The sequence below is a fragment of the Lates calcarifer genome, linkage group LG15, assembly GCF_001640805.2.
Source record: "Lates calcarifer isolate ASB-BC8 linkage group LG15, TLL_Latcal_v3, whole genome shotgun sequence".
Lineage (NCBI taxonomy): Eukaryota > Metazoa > Chordata > Actinopteri > Centropomidae > Lates > Lates calcarifer.
Genome location: NC_066847.1, coordinates 21,036,906 through 21,053,893, shown reverse-complemented (window position 1 = coordinate 21,053,893; position 16,988 = coordinate 21,036,906). Strand labels below are relative to the sequence as shown.

The 16,988-nt window shown below is 40.3% G+C and overlaps 1 protein-coding gene across 2 annotated transcripts in view; it reads right to left on the bottom strand.

Moving 5' to 3' along the window:
* Positions 1 to 16,988, bottom strand: part of LOC108892258 (phospholipid-transporting ATPase ABCA1) — a 138,042-nt gene that overhangs the window by 24,606 nt on the left and 96,448 nt on the right. For both annotated transcript variants that reach the window (XM_018689711.2, XM_018689719.2), the window contains exons 37-43: positions 15,980 to 16,157; positions 14,637 to 14,752; positions 12,952 to 13,096; positions 7,680 to 7,803; positions 6,112 to 6,241; positions 5,544 to 5,664; positions 396 to 458 (exon numbers count right to left, since the gene is read on the bottom strand). In XM_018689711.2, coding sequence (XP_018545227.1) covers positions 396 to 458; positions 5,544 to 5,664; positions 6,112 to 6,241; positions 7,680 to 7,803; positions 12,952 to 13,096; positions 14,637 to 14,752; positions 15,980 to 16,157 — 877 coding nt within the window. The remainder of the gene's footprint in view (positions 1 to 395; positions 459 to 5,543; positions 5,665 to 6,111; positions 6,242 to 7,679; positions 7,804 to 12,951; positions 13,097 to 14,636; positions 14,753 to 15,979; positions 16,158 to 16,988) is intronic.

Here is a 16,988-nt window from a genome sequence, read left to right as displayed (position 1 = left end):
CTAACACCTCCTCTGAAGCAGTGTTTGGAAGATATTTTGATCCGACTCAGTTAGAAGAAAGACTGAGCCAAACACCAATTCAAATCTTCAAGAAATAACTGCAAACTGTAGATCAAAGCCCAGTCAGAGAATCTCATTGATGCCTACTCTCACATGTCAATATTTTGTAAATATTATCATTAATAATACATTTTTAGTCGAATGCATCTCATTTCACTGAATTCATGTCCAAATCTTATTTTCAGAGGCAAAAGGAAATGAAATTATTTCATTTCAGAGTGTTGCTGGTGAATTTTGAAAGTTATCTGATGTGTAAATGTAAAAAAAAAAGTCTTCTAACACTGGCAAAAGTGGCTTGAAAGGGTGCTTGTGTGATTCAGCAGCATTTGGCTCACCTCTGCGGCAGGTACGCCCACACATAGCTTGTCCACAGCAGGGGTGCTCTTCCGAGGGTATACCTGCAGGGAGCAGACAATAAAATGAATCAACCAGCCAGCCAGAGAAAGAGAGAGAAAGAGGGAGAGGAGGCAGGGAAGTGTAGGGAGCAGACAGCGAGAGAGATAGCAGAGAGGATGGCATGAGAAAATATGGAGCGATAGACCGGAGCAGCAGGGAAGAGGTGAGATGGAAGAGGCAGGTGGAAAAAAGAAGGACGGAGAAAGAGAAAGTGAAGGAAACTAATTGTAACGAGAGGGGGATAATTTGCAATAGTTAAGAGTGCGCCAGATGGGAAAAGGTATGTAAAAAAAAAAAAAAGGTGATACACTTGCACAAGGGGGAGAGGGAGAGGACATGAACATTAGAATTTGTGACTGCAACAACAGCATTCATGAGGAAATCTGTCTCCACTTTGAGGATCACTTCAGTACCCTCACTAACCTTGAAGCAGCACTGAAATTCTGTTTCTGGCACTTGATGAATGCACACTATCCAGTATTCATTCACATTTCAGCTTTGTTTTGGTCTCAACCGACTCCTCTTTTTAGCTACTAAATGCTCCACTATGTTTACCACGTGGTCACTAACATTGTCTGTGCCATTTGGTGCTTGGCAAGTACTATACATTAGAGCTTTTTTTGCAAAACACAACAGCCTGCTGCTGCTTCAAACAACACTAATAAGCGCAGCAGGTGTGAATCAAAACACTGAAGTTTTGGCCAGTAAAACCAAAACAATGAGCTCCAAAAAAACTAACTACTTGTACTTGTTATAATACTCTGTTACTGAAGTGTTAAACTGAAGTGTTGGACAAAGTTCGATTTTGATGTGCTGTTACATGAAAAGTTGGGGAAGTCACGAAGATTCAGCCTCTGGTGAAAATGAATGAATATTTCTCCTTTGATCAAAGTGTTAGAATACACAGGCAGACCAACGCTGCCATGCCTAAAACTCATAATTTGACTAAAAAAGAAAACTAGACCCCATGAGATGCAGAGGGAGAATGAAACTTCTCACATTCAGATTGTGAGTCAGTATCCTGCTAAGATCATGTAGCGACACTGGAAATGAGAAGGTGCTTGATGTTTTTCACATCTCACTTGAAAACTTTCCACGCTGCATCCACATCCTCCCCCGCTGACCAGCCTCATCCATGTACATTTGCATTCTACTCTGAATCATCTAAAAAATCTCACCAGAGGAGGTAAAGAAAACCTCCACTACAAGTGAATAGGATTTGTTAAAATCTACAAAAAAAGACAAAAAAAGAGAGAAAGAAACAGGCAAACATTCGACAAAATGAGGTATTTAGTGCATGAGGGGTTTTTCCATATCCAAGACTATGTAAGGGTTTGATATCTTTTCAAAGTGGTTTGAAAGCAGCGTTGTCTTGCTCTAGCACGAAAAGACAAGACAAGGCCTTTGTTGTTGTTGCTGAGTGTGACAGTTAAGACATTTAGCATTCAAAATCAAGGACAGCACTGTGCCCCTTTGAGTTGTGAAAGAGTGACTAGTGTTGGCTGTTTTTTTCTTCAGTTTTTAAAAGTTGAAAAGATAGTTTTCTATGAGTGCTGTGTGTGTTTATGTGCCTGTATCTGAGTGTCAGAGACTGAAACAGTGAACATTCATTAAAACAGAAAACTGACAGCATACCTTTCTCAGTATGAAGGATACATTTCCTGTATAGAATTTCTAAACCAAATATCCACCATTAAAACAGTCAGCTGTCCCAAATATATTCAGAATGCTGCCAGGCAAATGTAAATTTAGAACTGCCACTTCAAGCCTGACAAACAATGACATTGCATTTATTACACAGTTGGAGCATCAAAAGCATTTGATAAAAGCAGGAGTTGCATAGCTCCATCATTCTTTCAGTGCCATCTGGCAGCTGCACTCAGTACTTATCAACCTGTATTACACATACCACTTTTTAGTGATAGTTTGCAGTGCTAAAGCTACATCAAAGCAGCAGATACGTGTATGGAGGAAGGCAATTAAAGGATAATTCCCCTCTGACTCGAGCACCACAGCAGCTGTCATGATAAGCAGGCCGGTGTCTAATCAGATGAGACAGTTGAGAGAAAGTGATGGTGGCAGTTGTGCAACCCTTAAATATAGATTTAGGCTGGAAAATCACAAGCTTTGAGCTCTGAATGCCATGCTTCAGGTAGGAAACCATGACACTGACATCGCTTTATTTAAAAAGGAGTAACCAACATGTGCTCCCTCCATTCCACAAATGACTAAAGGCACTATGGGGTGCAAAGGCAATGGCTCCCAACCATTGTGATAAGGCAATCTTGATGACAATAAACTTATTTGTAATTTGCAATAAATGTCTCTGTTTTGCAATTGGGTCAACCCTCATCTTCACTACCACATAGATAGAGCAACAGGTTCACGTAGCTGAAATGTGAAGGCCAAAACCAAGGGGGAAAAAAAACACCCACACAATGTTGGAAACATGAAATTGAGCACCTGCGAAGAGTCAAATGCCCACACAACACAAGGAAATAGCATAGAAGAGGTCACACAGCACAACTGGTGATTTGAAAATGGTTCTGATTTCTAATGCTGGGTAAACGGCAATATCTGCTGTAAAATAAGCAGGCAACTTGTGCAGATGAAGACGGGAAAGACTAACAAACCTTTTCAACCATTTGAAAAGGTACCATCCCTCCATGTATACAGAAAGTCAAAGTCTATGCTGCCAAACTGCTGGCACTGGCAGCCAGGTTCACAAACAGGCCTCTTGTGCTAACATCTTCAAACCTCAGCACACATATGATAAGAGCTCATAAAACAGATTTCACTGGAGTGAGTCTATAACCCCAACTCTGACTGCCAGTACCAGTGTGCAATAGCCAATATGTGTAGCATGGCATGTTGACCTTTAGTGTGCTGTTTATTTAAAAGCACTGTTGCCTTGTTGAGGCGTAAATGTTATACTGTGCTGGTTGCAGATCAAGTTATTGACTCAAAAGTAAGTGACTGTTTAAAAACACAGAAGAAAAACTTTAAGGTCCAAACCTAAAGTGCACATACCACTTGAACTTCAACTTAAATGGAGTTTTCTTGTAAACAAAAAAGTTATGTTTACATTCAGTGTTACTCACCAAAATACATTGTGTGTATCCTTGAGCTCTAGCAAACTTGTTGAATGTATTTCCTTCTTCCTTAATAGTATTAAATGTTCGTAAAAATCATCGACATCAATTAATAAACCCATTAAAAAAAGGTGTGATATTTTTGGCCATATCACCCAGCCTTAGGAGAATACTTGTAGTATGCCAGGATGGGACTTGTCACTCATTAGTCACAAGGTTCTTTAAAACTTTCTCTGTCAGCTTAGTGAGTGACTGGAAGGTTAAACTGACAGCACTGGGCCTGCAAAATGCTTACAGATGGACACACTTCTATTACAGTCTCCATCGATTACAGTGGCAGCGCTAATGCCACAGCTAAATGGAGGCTAGCAGGTGGGGTGCATGGCAGAGCGCTCCTGTTTAGAGCATCAGGAAAAGGAAGGGGAGGAGCAGGGAATCTGACACATGATTGATGGCCTGTCGATCGCTTCAGAGGCATGTTTAGATTTATGACAGGGCCCAGCCTGCGGCGCGTGGCCACCAAAGCCACGCGCTCATTGATCAATTTGTTATCTACACCCCAAATGGATGGGGCACAGCTGTGGTGGGAGTCAATGAGGGCACCGCAGGAGGAATCCTGATGCCTTCTGCCACTGCACCGCTGTTTCTGTGTGGTGACGGGCCACTGTGTCTCATCTCAGAGAAATATTGTCAACCATGAAGGTGCTCGTGAACGACTGCTGAGCTGCTTGTCAACAACAGACAAGCTCAGTTACATCTAATGTATTCTTTGCACTGTTGCTTTCTGGGGATTAAGTGTTTTCATGAGTTTATAGTGTCTTAAAAAAAGCCTCAAGTTTTCCCTGAAAAAGGAACATTCTCCAAACGTTTTCACCTCGTGAGATGATGTGTAATACATTATCCACCCAAGTGTTTTACCTAGGGCTTGTTCAGTAATTACCCTAGGGAGTGTCATGCACGCCTGTGTCCATGAGCAGTGTGTGAAAGATTAAGTACGGTGAGACTGAGAAGACCAAGGGAGTAAAGGAGCGAAGAAGGGTGGTAAGAAGCAAAAGGCTGTTAGATTGTCCAGCTGTTGGCACTGGAGCTGCAAAGCAGGCAGCTGTGGTGACACTTCCTGCTGCCGTGCCGCCTGCAGGGAGGGAACATCTGCCGACGGAGGAAGCGTTAATCTCAGTGGTGTTGAGGCACGTACTGTCTCGGCATGCTCGGCTTCACCTACCGGAATGAGGCGAGGGCCTGAGCTGTTAAGAAGCACAGACCTTTACACCCTTAAAAATGCAATCTTGTTTGGTTTTCATGCCCACTTACAATGTCTGTGAATGTTCAGAGCTGCAGGCTAGCAACCTGTCTTTGTCATTTGCCCTGCAAATTGAATACTGCAGGTGCAAATTAAAAAACCCTCCCACTCACACATATCCACATGCATGAAGTGGGTTTATTGCAGACTTTAAATTAAGGCTAAAAATGTTTTAAAAAGTTAATAGTGTAGGTTATTACTGTATAAAGAGTCAAAGTTATATGTTCGTAAAATATGTGCAGTGAAATGCAAAGTGGCATACTGCACTACAAAGGCAAAAATGACAGAGGAGAAAGATAAAATGAAAAATAGGCATTAAAATGCTAAAGAGTGTGGCCTACACATTGGCCTGGTGTGTAGGTAGGCTGTGCAATTTAGCAGTATATAAAAATGTAAAATGTAGATATGTCACACTCTTGAGTGTAAATATGCAAATGTTCAGGGCAGGTTCACAGAGGGCAAGACGAGAGCAAGAGTATACAGAGATCAGAGGACAGAGTTCACCATCATGATGGCCTGAGGGAAGAAGCAGTTTCTGAGTATCTCTGTGTTGGACCTGTGGCTTGTTCCCATAAAAAATTAAAGACAATCTCACAATTTATAAAAGATCAAGGGAAGGGGATAAAAACGAATATATCGATCAACCTCTGACATCGACATTTTAAGAAGAACTCAAAAAGTGCATTTCACAATACCTTAGTGAGGTCATAGATCCTCAGAAGGTCATTCTGGGCCTTGCCCTCATACACTCGGACACGTTCTCGAGCAACATCGATATCTTCTTCCTCTGCAGATAATGACTTCCCTGAAATAAGCCTGGAAGAGAGAAGTCAACCACAGTTGGCATAACACACTTCATTAAAATTAACATGAACTCACGCACCAATTATCTTGGTCAAAGTTTAAGCTCAGTGAAACAATCTCTGCAATTTTCATAAATAGTAGGAGCCACAGGCATTAGTTTCCATGGCAACCTTGGTTTTGGATGAAGTAAAGGCTCAAGCAAAAGGGAAAAAAAAAGGAAAACATTTGCCTGACAAATTCACTGTGTAACAGATGTTTTATATAAATTGAATAAACAGTACATTACTGATTTAAATGGGGGTGAAAAGGAGGGAAGAGGGTAATCTGACAGAAACAAATACTGGATGACATTATAAATCTTTATTGAAAACACGAACAAGAACTGGAACACAGAAACTTTTCTCAGCCAATTCCGAGTTAATTCACTCAGACATTACTGTTGTCAACAGCCACTTTTACCTCGGTTTGCAGAAGAACTTATACTGGATGAGGATTGTGATGACAAACATGACAACTCCCTGGATGGACATGGCGCAAAGGTTCTTTCCCACCATTTCCCAGCTCAGTGGATCTTTGAAACGATCTTCCCCTGATAAGGAAGGTAAGAATGAAGAAAGAAAAGGGGAAAAATGGAAATAATAAAGTCAACATAAACAGGAGAGGGCAAGTAATTAAATGCATTATCACCATGTGTCATTTCGTGTTAATTTCCAGTCCTTATCTACAAGCTCAGAGAAAGATTTAGCAGAAACGTTGTCAAAACAAAACTGAATTGCCAGATGTGTATTTTCTTTCATGGACGGCCAAATATATCTTTGTCAAAAGTTAGTGGAGGGGTGGAATTTGATCAGCTCTTTGAAGTGTTTTTGAGACATATTCATTGGTGAAAGCCAGCGGTTTAAAATGCCACTTAGCTTTTAAAAAAAAAAAAATTTAAAAATGCTGTCACCTATGTAATGTGAGGAAATAGCTGACATCCTGTACTTTTCATGTTGAAGCCTCTTTTGGCTAATGAACACGTAGGTAAACCGGTGACAACCCCCACCACCCCCCACCCCCCGCTCTCTCTCTTTCCTCCTCCTCTCAGCTTCTACAACCCTTGAGGCCTGAAGAGGGGAGAGTAAGGAGACAAGAAAAACGAAATGCTTTTGGTCTCATTCTCTGGTAAATAGCCCCTCTCCACACTAGCCCTTTTAAGTTGTGATTGCTTTTCTCTTCCTGCTCTCCGCCACTGCCGCAAATGATTCCTCAAACCACCATTTCCTGCTCCATCTCTCTCCAGATAAGACTCCTCTTCCTCTTTCATGTGCCTCTTTGACTCTTGATGGCCCCCTCAACCCTGGCTCCACCTCTACAGTCCTGCTCCCCTCTTCACCCCTCCGCCTGTCTACATTTAATACATGTGGAGAGAAGAGCTCTGGAGGAGGTCTGAGAGTTGGGTTACTGGTCAAATATTTCTCTAACTGGTGGGATAAAGAGCTAGCTTTTGTGAAGAATAGCATAGTGTCACTTTAAAGGAAGGGAATGCTGCTTAAGTGTTACTTGAGGCTTTAATACTTGGTTAACATGATGAATAAAGTTGATTTTGGCAAAAGGATAATGTTTTCAGACTGTTTACTTCTTTTAGCCGTGCTAGCAGTCCAGACTCCTGACAGTGTCAGTTTGTTGGTTTGTCAGTCCACCACTTTGGTCCAGACTGAATTATCTCTACAAATGTAAGATTCCACCAAAAAAGAAAAAAAGATTCTGACTATCTGGTTGTAAAATTAGAGAGTTACCTTTTAAGAGCAGGCCGAGGTTATGACTGTAATCAGTATTTTATTTTGGGTAGATTATTTTCAGGCTTTTGCACAAAAATGGAGGTGTCTAAAAGCACGCTGAAAGCTATTTTACAACCAATACCCTCATTCCATTAAAAGAAAAGCCATTATAAAGCAGTGAAGCCTTATAATTATATATATAATTATAACACAAAATTAATGATTACAATGTCTTCAGAGGTTTGTAATGCTGTGATGGCCTCTTACCAAAACTGCTGAAGAGGATGGCCATTGCCTGGTTCTTGGCCATGTCAATTAGCCCTCTGCCCAGACAGAAATGTGGGAATATCAGCAGCACCTGCTTCACTATGTCGTTGATGCGGGAGACTTTCTGTTGAGGAAAATGCACACAAACACACAAGGTACAAATTAGTGGCATGTGAAAGCTTTGAATATTTGAGCTCTGACTGGGAATTAGCTAGCACAAGCCCAGCATGTTTACTTGAATCAGCAGGGCCAGAGGCTCAAGAGGTTTGGAAGACAGTGTGTGGTGCCCTGATGCAAGTGTGGATAATTAGCAAACATCCCGCACTCCCTTTGCATGCATCTAAGTTCATCTACCTTCTTGATGTTGGGATTTTGCAAATGTTAGGGAACATACTGTGTGATCTGTGAGGTGGCACGCATACAGTATGTGCAAACACAAACTGATGAAGAGGTGCTCAGGTAAGCAGCTGTTCATCCTTAAAATCATCACTGAGGGGAGAAGGAGCATCCAGAGACTAAAGAAACACAGGAAAAAAAAACACCTACAGGAGCTCTCTGTGTGTGTGTTTCTTTTCTTTCCTCTGATACTGTATACAAGATACACACAAACACAAAACCAAAGCATACTGTTTCATTTTTTTCACAAGGCATATAAAAAAACAGAAGAGTTATCTTATGGCATTTGCTAGCTATCCTAGCTAGCCTGTCCTTCTCCCCAAAAGTGCTCTGTCCCCTTTCTCTCTTTCCTTCTCCCTGAGGCTACCATTCAGTGGAAACTCTAGTCCAGCAAAAAAGCAATAATTTATTAAATGAACGCACAATGGATGAACCTGTAACAAACTGGCCCAAATAAGGAAGTACAGTAAGTCAGGGAGGAAGGAACGAGTGAGGAAAAGGCGGAGAGAGGGAAGACAAAATATTACTACATTTGGCGCGGCGTGGCGTTCAAAGGCAAGTTCATGCATAATGCATGCAGCTTCTCTGCAGCACAGTCTTCAAAGCTCTTGCATACATGGAGAGAGACTATAAATTCATCATTTCTGTTTTTGGGCGAGCCCGAGCAAAGAGTAGGTGGGGCAGGGACAGCAATGTGTTTTGTTAAAGCTGTGTGCAAGATTTCCAGATGATGGCCATTATTGTCGCAGAATTTATTCATGGATGTGTGTAACTTCTCTGTGATATATTAGTATCACTGAGGAAGCTTTCAGTCGGCACTTGAGGATGACTGCATGCAGCCTTATGGCTGCTGTGAAAAACAATCCAAATATCAGACATAACGATATTTTTTGGCAAGTTATTTTACTACTAATGTCTGTCTACTTTTTAAAGGAATTGTTCAAAATTTAAGACACACACTCACAGAGCCAGCAGCCAGCTAGCTTAGCTTAGTGTAAAGACTGGGAACAGGGGGAAACAGCTAGCCTGGCTCTGTCCAAAGTTCATAATATCTGCCTACCAGCACCACTAGTTAACATGCTCCATCTTGTGTTACTAAGTTCCTCCGCTGGCAAGTGGTTATGGCCAAGAAACAATCCGCAAATTTTTATGGGGAGTTTATACACCTGAGTTTTTGTACAGAAAAAAACAAGATATAATGTGTATAATAATGATATTGTTACTTTTAGTCAGAGCCATGCTAACTGATTTCCTGTTTCCAGTCTTTGTATTAAGCAAAGCTAAATCAGGAAGAAGAAAAACAAATAAGCATATTTTCCAAAATATATAAAGACTATTCCTTTAAACTTTAAACTAGCGTATTTACTTTCTGGAGGAAGAAGCATGGGCAAATCTGATCAGAATGGTGGGAAAGGTCCAGTACAATAGCCTTAAATTCAAGCTGAAGAGCTCCTGAAGATTTTGGATGAATTAATATTAACATTTAAGCAGCAAAACAGTGTAAAAACGATTACTGTTTTATGTGGGAGGTTCTTGTCTTTCTTACACTTTTATACTGTAAATTACAGTACAGGCATCCAGGTCAAAGACAGGGAAGCTATCTAAATTAATCTTCTCCCCTTGTGTTAAAAAACAGTAATGTTCAACATCAAGAGTGGACACATAGATATGTGAGATGATTTCTTTGCATGAATCGGTGGTCACTGGCCTACTGTCTCCCAGGCAGATACTAGAGTGTGATGAAAAGGCCTCACTGATCACGTTGCCAAAGCAAACCTTCAGATGTCTGGCGACGTGTTCAACAATAATTCATCACTCTTTTTATCTACATTTACACGCTTGCTTGAAGACTAGGGGGTACAAAGAACTGCAATCACACTTCACAGTGTAAAAGTAAATTCCATTCTAATGTGGAAGAGAGATCATTTGAAAAATGTATTCTTTTCATCAGTCAATGCATCAGTATTCAGGACATTCAGAGTAAAATATTACAGATCAAGCAAATAAAGAACAACAGTCTGAAAAGCTGCATTTGAAATTGCTGAAATTTTTATATCTAATTCTTATAAAAGAGGGGGAGCTGAGCTGTGCCAGGTATATTATTTTAAATGAGCATTTCTCATCAGCAGTTCAAGCGTATTTCTTGAACTTGATTTTCAGGTTCTACCCAGTTGATAAATATTTGTCTTTTCATCACAGTGTGTATGTAAATGTTAACACACACACACACATCTAGGGATTTGCTGAAGACACCACTGTTCTTTACATTCAACACAGAGACAGAGAAAGTCAAATAAATAAACAGTAGCTGTGACCTTGGCTGAATGCAGCCCATCTGTCTGGCAGAGGAATGCAAAGAAAGCAAGACCTAATTTGGGATCAATACATGAAATAACACATCTTCTTTTGACTGGGTGTTCATCAAGGAGATCTAAGAGGCTCTTAGTTGAGGATGATAAAATGCAGGACAATTTTCCCCCTTACGTTTGTGCTATATGCTCATAAATCATTTTCAAATGGTTTTGAAGGTGGTATAGTCTGCGAGGCGCTTATCTGACCCATATCGCTACTTGTGCTTATTCCCACTGCACGGCTTCATTCATAATGCTGGGAATCGCAATGAGAGCAGACAGACACAATATATGGCTCAAACAGTCTAGTTAGATATTTTCTGGAGATGACGTTCATATTTTTTTAAGCTTGTGAAATAGCGGGAATGCTGTAACTCACCTAATTCAGGCGTTTCTGTTAAGACTGCAATAGAAGAGCTACTGCATTTTATGTCTATTTTAAAACATCTTGTCGATAATGTCTGCTGGACTCCAATTACGCTACATAAGGCAGGTAGTACCTGGCCACACTGCCACACCTACACTTGTATCCTGGAAAATCTATCTGTGCCTGTGGTTATCTCTGAGTGGCACGTGGTGGAGGTATTGACTCAGACACTGCTTCGAGCATACACGGCAGGCTGGGATTGATGCAATCCGCAGGGAGCTGGACAGTCCTGAGGGGAAGAAAATCTCCCATTGGTCTCGAGACAAAACTGGGGCACAGAGTGTAACACTGCAGCTCTGCTTTCTCACTCTGTTACTTTTTCTATTTCCTCTCTTGGAAAAATGGTGCTATGCCCAAAAGGGATCTAGATTCACCCTGTGCTTGAAAACAGAGAACAGATTGAAGCCTGTAGCTTTACTTTGGAGCGACATTGTTTAACTAATATCGCTGCTGAGGAGTCAAAAAATGATAAGATGAAGCTTTGAAACAGCACAAGTCACAAAAGGAGAAGACTGGCTTGAGCTGTCATGTGTAGTATTTCCCCTTTCTGCCTAACTGGGGCACAACGGGACACCATTGTATCTCTTTTGTGAAGGGTCTGTTCTGTAGAGATTTCAGCTCTGAACAGGGGACACATGGAAACCTGGGGAGATGTAATATTTGTTGACTGACGTTGACCCATCAGGTTCTCTTATCAGCAGTGAAATCAAGTCAGATTAGCTGAATTATCGTGGACCCATGTCCCTGTCAAGTCTGAGAGAAACACTATCTCTGTCTCTAATGCCTTGGACAAGAGAAGTGCACAATAAATCCGTCCCTTTACACTGCCTGTGGGCAACATGCTGTCCATTAAATTATCACCAGTGGCGCCCTTTACGAGTAATATGCTCCACTGACACTGTATCAATAAATAAGGTGAATGCAGAGACAACAAAATGGCAACAATGACTTTCTTTGAGGAGAGGTGTACCAGCTGAAAATACAAATTGATAATGAATGCTGGTGATAATGAAATCACGATGCAAATGAGGCAGCCTCGTTAGGAGACAGAAAACATCCCATGCCATCGCCGAGCGGCGCCAGAGGAAACATCAAGTTGGAGCAGGGGTGTCGGAGGGGACAGAGTGTGCAGAGAAGTCTTACAGACAACATTACGCTCCGTCTGAAGTGTCGGATCAGAGCTGTGGGAGACAGTCTGATGAAGCATCAGATGTATAAGCAGCTTGTCAGAGAATGAAGCGCCGTTGTGTCTGTTAACAAGTAATGACTGATCAGCACTGGGCTAAAAATATGAAGTAAAAAAAAATCCATGTGTGGGTGATGTACGCTAATTGTGCAGATAACAATACAGTCTACTAATCAAATTAGACATATTTAGTTCAGAAAACACATAAAAATGTATCAAGAAAAATAGATATTTTCTTCCCAGATATCACCACCTGTAAGGAACTGAAGCTCTTCCATTGAGAGTCCTGGCTGCTACATAAACTGTATAAACAGAATAGGCCAATTTCTGTCTTTTTTTTATGAAATGTAATTTCAGTTACAATTAAAAGTAAAATGACTGATAAGTCAACATCCCCCTCTCCCTCTCTTCCTCTCCAAACTAAGCTCTCCATTTCGTATTCACTTCTTTTTCTGTGTCTTTGTCTTTTGATTCCCCTGAGACTGGAGCAGCTTGTAGTTAAAGTGAACAATTGCTGAAAGATGGATGAGGAAAGTTCTCCGAAGACCCAATTCTCACCAAACGATTAAACATTAAGGAGAATAGGGAAAATAATTCCTTTGAAAAATCCTTGAGAGGATAAAGGAAATACATTACAAGTTATACCAGGTGGGCACACACTCCACCCACATGCACATGAAAGCCTTTGCTTTGAAAACACAGAGCGTTTATCTATGATTCAAGTCAATTAGCCATCCACAGCTATAGCTTCCAAATATATTTTTATGCTGCTATGGGAGACTGAATATCTGTGCTGCTGTTTCATAGGACTGTATCTTCTGTGAGTCAAAACTGTGCATATATGTATGCGAGTCTCTTAGTTTTCCACCCACTCCTGAATATGTAGTGTGTTTGCATGTGGCTGCCACTTACATCATCATCAAAGAGCTCCATAACAAAGGTGGCCACGCTGCCGTTAATACCAATGAAGAGGTTGATGCAGGTCAGCACCACGTAGGCTGTGCTGGGCACGCTGAAGATGAAAGAGGCAGGGTACATCATGGGGGTGATGGACCACCTAAAGAGAGCAACGCACTGTCACAAAGACAAGCAGAGAATGCAAAAAGGACTCCCCTGATCTGATTTAAAAGAAAACTATAAACAAAGTTAAAATTACAAAGCTGATCTCCACTGTGGCCCACACACATTAAACTCACCATCAGAGATTACTGTGATAGAGGCAGCTGCTATCATGTCACCAGTTACTGAATCCATGCCATTTTCAATTCATAAATGCAGATTACCAGGTCAGCTGTACTGTTTCATGGCACCACCAGCTTCTTCTGATCATTTGCATGTCCAGTAAGAGACCCCTAAAAGCACTGCTGCACAATAAATGCCACCCACGCGTAGCAGTCAGTAGTTCAGATTCAGAATTGGAGGTAGATGAAGTAAGGCAGGTGGTGTAATGTTGGCTTGGTGGGTATACTGTGGCATTTACTTCCCTACATTTATTTGACAGAGTGTTCCATTGCAGATTAAGACTTACAGACCATACAAAAGACAGGAAGTGTATAAAATATGAAGCACCGGTATAGATTAAACTACTTGCTATTAAACAATTAAAATGAGCTCCATTTACACCAACTACAACGGTAAAATGCTGCCTTTGGTGATATTTTCAATGCACATCTTTTACTTGTAATGGAGTATTTTAAGTTGCAGTCTTGTTTCTTTCAGGATCTCAATACTTTCTCCAACACTGATGAATAATTAGGCAGGTGTACACTAAATCCCTCTCTTCAGAGGTGAGTATACTCTGTATACATGTGTATACGCACCACTACACCTCTGAAGTGAGGTATTGTAATTATTAGAGCGTGAAATAGTAGACACAGAGGAGAAAATTGTTTATTAATGAGTTCAGGCTGAACTTCAAGAAACGCAATGGAGTACAGAATTTGATGCTTGTAATAATGGTTCATTTTCAGGTCTATTTAAAGGTCAGTCCCAAAATCACTGACTTCACTTGAATGTTTTTTTGATTTTCCCTGGATTTTTTGACAGTATGACAGATATTGCAGACCATGTTGGGAGTTGTACATGTACACACCTCATTAACATATTGATTTTCATTGGCTTCCAGTTGGGAACTCAGACAAATAATGATGCAACAGCATGTACATTACACTCTGCTCTGATTAACACCATGGTACAGTACCTACTTATACACAAGAATCATATGAAATTGTGCATAATACTAGTTACCTATAATTTTTATGAACTACAAGCACATCATCTCAACTATAGCTGATGTATGACAAAGATATTTTGCTAACCATCTTAAGTCACCCTTTATGCCTGGAAAAGTATGATGATTGCTTGCTATGAAGTATTTGACTGGTGGCAGTGGTCTTCAAACTAAGAGTCATCTTTTTTGCTCCCTAAAAATCCCTAAACTAACTCTATCAAACTTTGCTGATAAGGAAACATAAGTGGCACTGTTGGCCCAGACAACCAACATGTGTGTACCATCATTCCTAAACTGCTTCACAGTTAAACATTTATGAGTATACTTTAGTTGAATACTGGAATTATCAAGTTTTGAATGTACTCACCCATACAAAACAAGCAGCAGAATCAGAGCAGGCAGGTTAGGAGGGGAAACATAGGCTTTTTGTTGGAAGCAGAGGAAGATCACAATCACAATCAAGCATGGGATGATGTAGTTACACTGTCAGAACAAACATAAACAAGAAAAAAATGAATAATAAGCTCATCAGATGTAGAGGCCTGTGCATGATTAAGAAATCCCTCTTCGGGGCTACATCAAACAATTGTATGCTTTTGACATTCTTTTTTTCGTTTTTCAGACAAACTGAAAGGATGTGTAATTATGAAATCTGTCGATGACTTTTTAATTAGCACTCAAATGTATCCTGCTTTAATTTTCTAATTAATTCAGTGAATAACAGAACCCATCCTGATTGTCTCGCCTTTGAGGCAAGTGGTTGCTCAGTGAAATGCTGAACTGAACAAACGCACAATGGTTTTATAAAAAATTTTAACTAAGAGACTAATATTTATCTAATATTTGTTCAAATCCATTCAGTATCAAAAGAAGGCTAGAAAAAAGCTTTTACTTTAGGGTTTTTATTTTTCACAAAGAGCTAATCTGACATAATTGCTCCTATCATGCATTCCACTTTGGATTAATACTTCCTTTGGCTGCAGAGCATGTTCATAAAACACATCCATTGTTTTACACTAGTGGATAAGCAGTGTACCATAGAATAAATACAATGTATGATATGTATGATACATGTTTATTTACAGTTCACAGAAAAAAGTTCACACAAAAACATAAAGGGACTTTCAGTCTGGCTTTCCTGTATTATTCCTATTGTTGATAGAGCATGCATGCTAATGCAGAAAGCTTCAGGCTAGAATCATTAGACTGGCTCCTTAGGTACATTTGTCTTCCTCTCAGACAGCATTTATCCGCTATAATGATGAGCGCCTTGATGCCATTTCTTTACCAAAGGTACCTGATAAAATGTTTACTTCCATTATGCCTCGGGGAAAGTGCTGGTTATCCTGTTGAGCGTAACCAGCAGGGGTAGCCGCTGTCGATAATTATGCCTCAGCCAATAACTGTTGCTCAGGTGAAGCTTTTCCCAGAAGCCAGTGGTGTCAAAGCTACGTTATCAATTACAGTGGATGGATCTTTTTTTAAAATATAGCCGCAGGTGGAAAAAAAATATCTTCAGTATAGTAGGAGATCAAACTGGTGTAAAATGAGGCCTGGCTTGGATGAATCACATTAAAGCATATGTTTTATAGTTTAATGCATTTTCAAGATTTACTCTATCAGGTGATGAAGTAGGAATACTAAACTATACCTCAGGAAGCAATGATAAATTAGGAGGTGATACAGCAGTCTGAAAAAAACAGTACTTACCATGTCCCAGGCAAAATTGGCCAACCAGTATACAGCTGGGTTCACTCCGCTGACAAATTGCAGATGCTTGGCTTTGCTCACCCGCTCTTGGATGAGGAAGAGGACAAAGCTGGCAGGGATGAAGGACATGGCAAAGATAACGCAGATGGACACCACCACGTCAGTGGAGGTTGTGGCCCTGTGATTGAATAGAGCACAGCAAACAGGAAGTTGAAGCAGAACTATGCCTGTGTACAGAGACAGTGAGAGAGAAACATCAAAATAGGAGTGGAGATTAAACTTTGGTCATGGAGACATTTATAAATGTTTCATCACTGAGGAGACCCCTGAAAACAAAACAAAACAAGGCCACATTTCATTGGTACACAGGTAACTTTGTTTATACCTGGGATTTTACATGTTTAAGTATGCTGTAAGGTGCTTTAAAAAAACTGCCCACATGAAATATAATATGAGATATCTTAATGAAATACAGAACTTAAACTAAATTGAAATCTAGATTAAACAGTCTCATGGTCCCTAAGAAACTGATTAAAGTTCTAGGGAATACTGGCTCACTTGATTTTCCATTTGAGTGGGCACAAGTCATTGCTATATACCACAGCATTCACATTTACATCCTCTGCCACAAGACCAAAAATATGAGAACAGAACAGATAAGGTTAGCGACTGAACATGTGACAAGATTGAGTTAAAGTGAAGAGATTCTCTTGTCACCAGGAAACGAGCCAGATGAGTTGAAGCAGCATTTGGCTCATTTCCTGTAATGCTGTAAACACATTATATTTATTACTTTGCAATGTTAGGATGCATTGAAACAAATTTTGTTACACCTGCAGAGATCATCTATATAACTAATGTTGTTAGGATTAATGACTCAATTAGACGAGCCTTACATACATTAATGGAAAGCACTGACAATCCTGTTTGTACATAATGAAAAAGCTTTTAAAGATCACGATAGGCCAATTCCTGTTTTCCTGTTCTCCTGGTCTCTTGGCAACTGAAT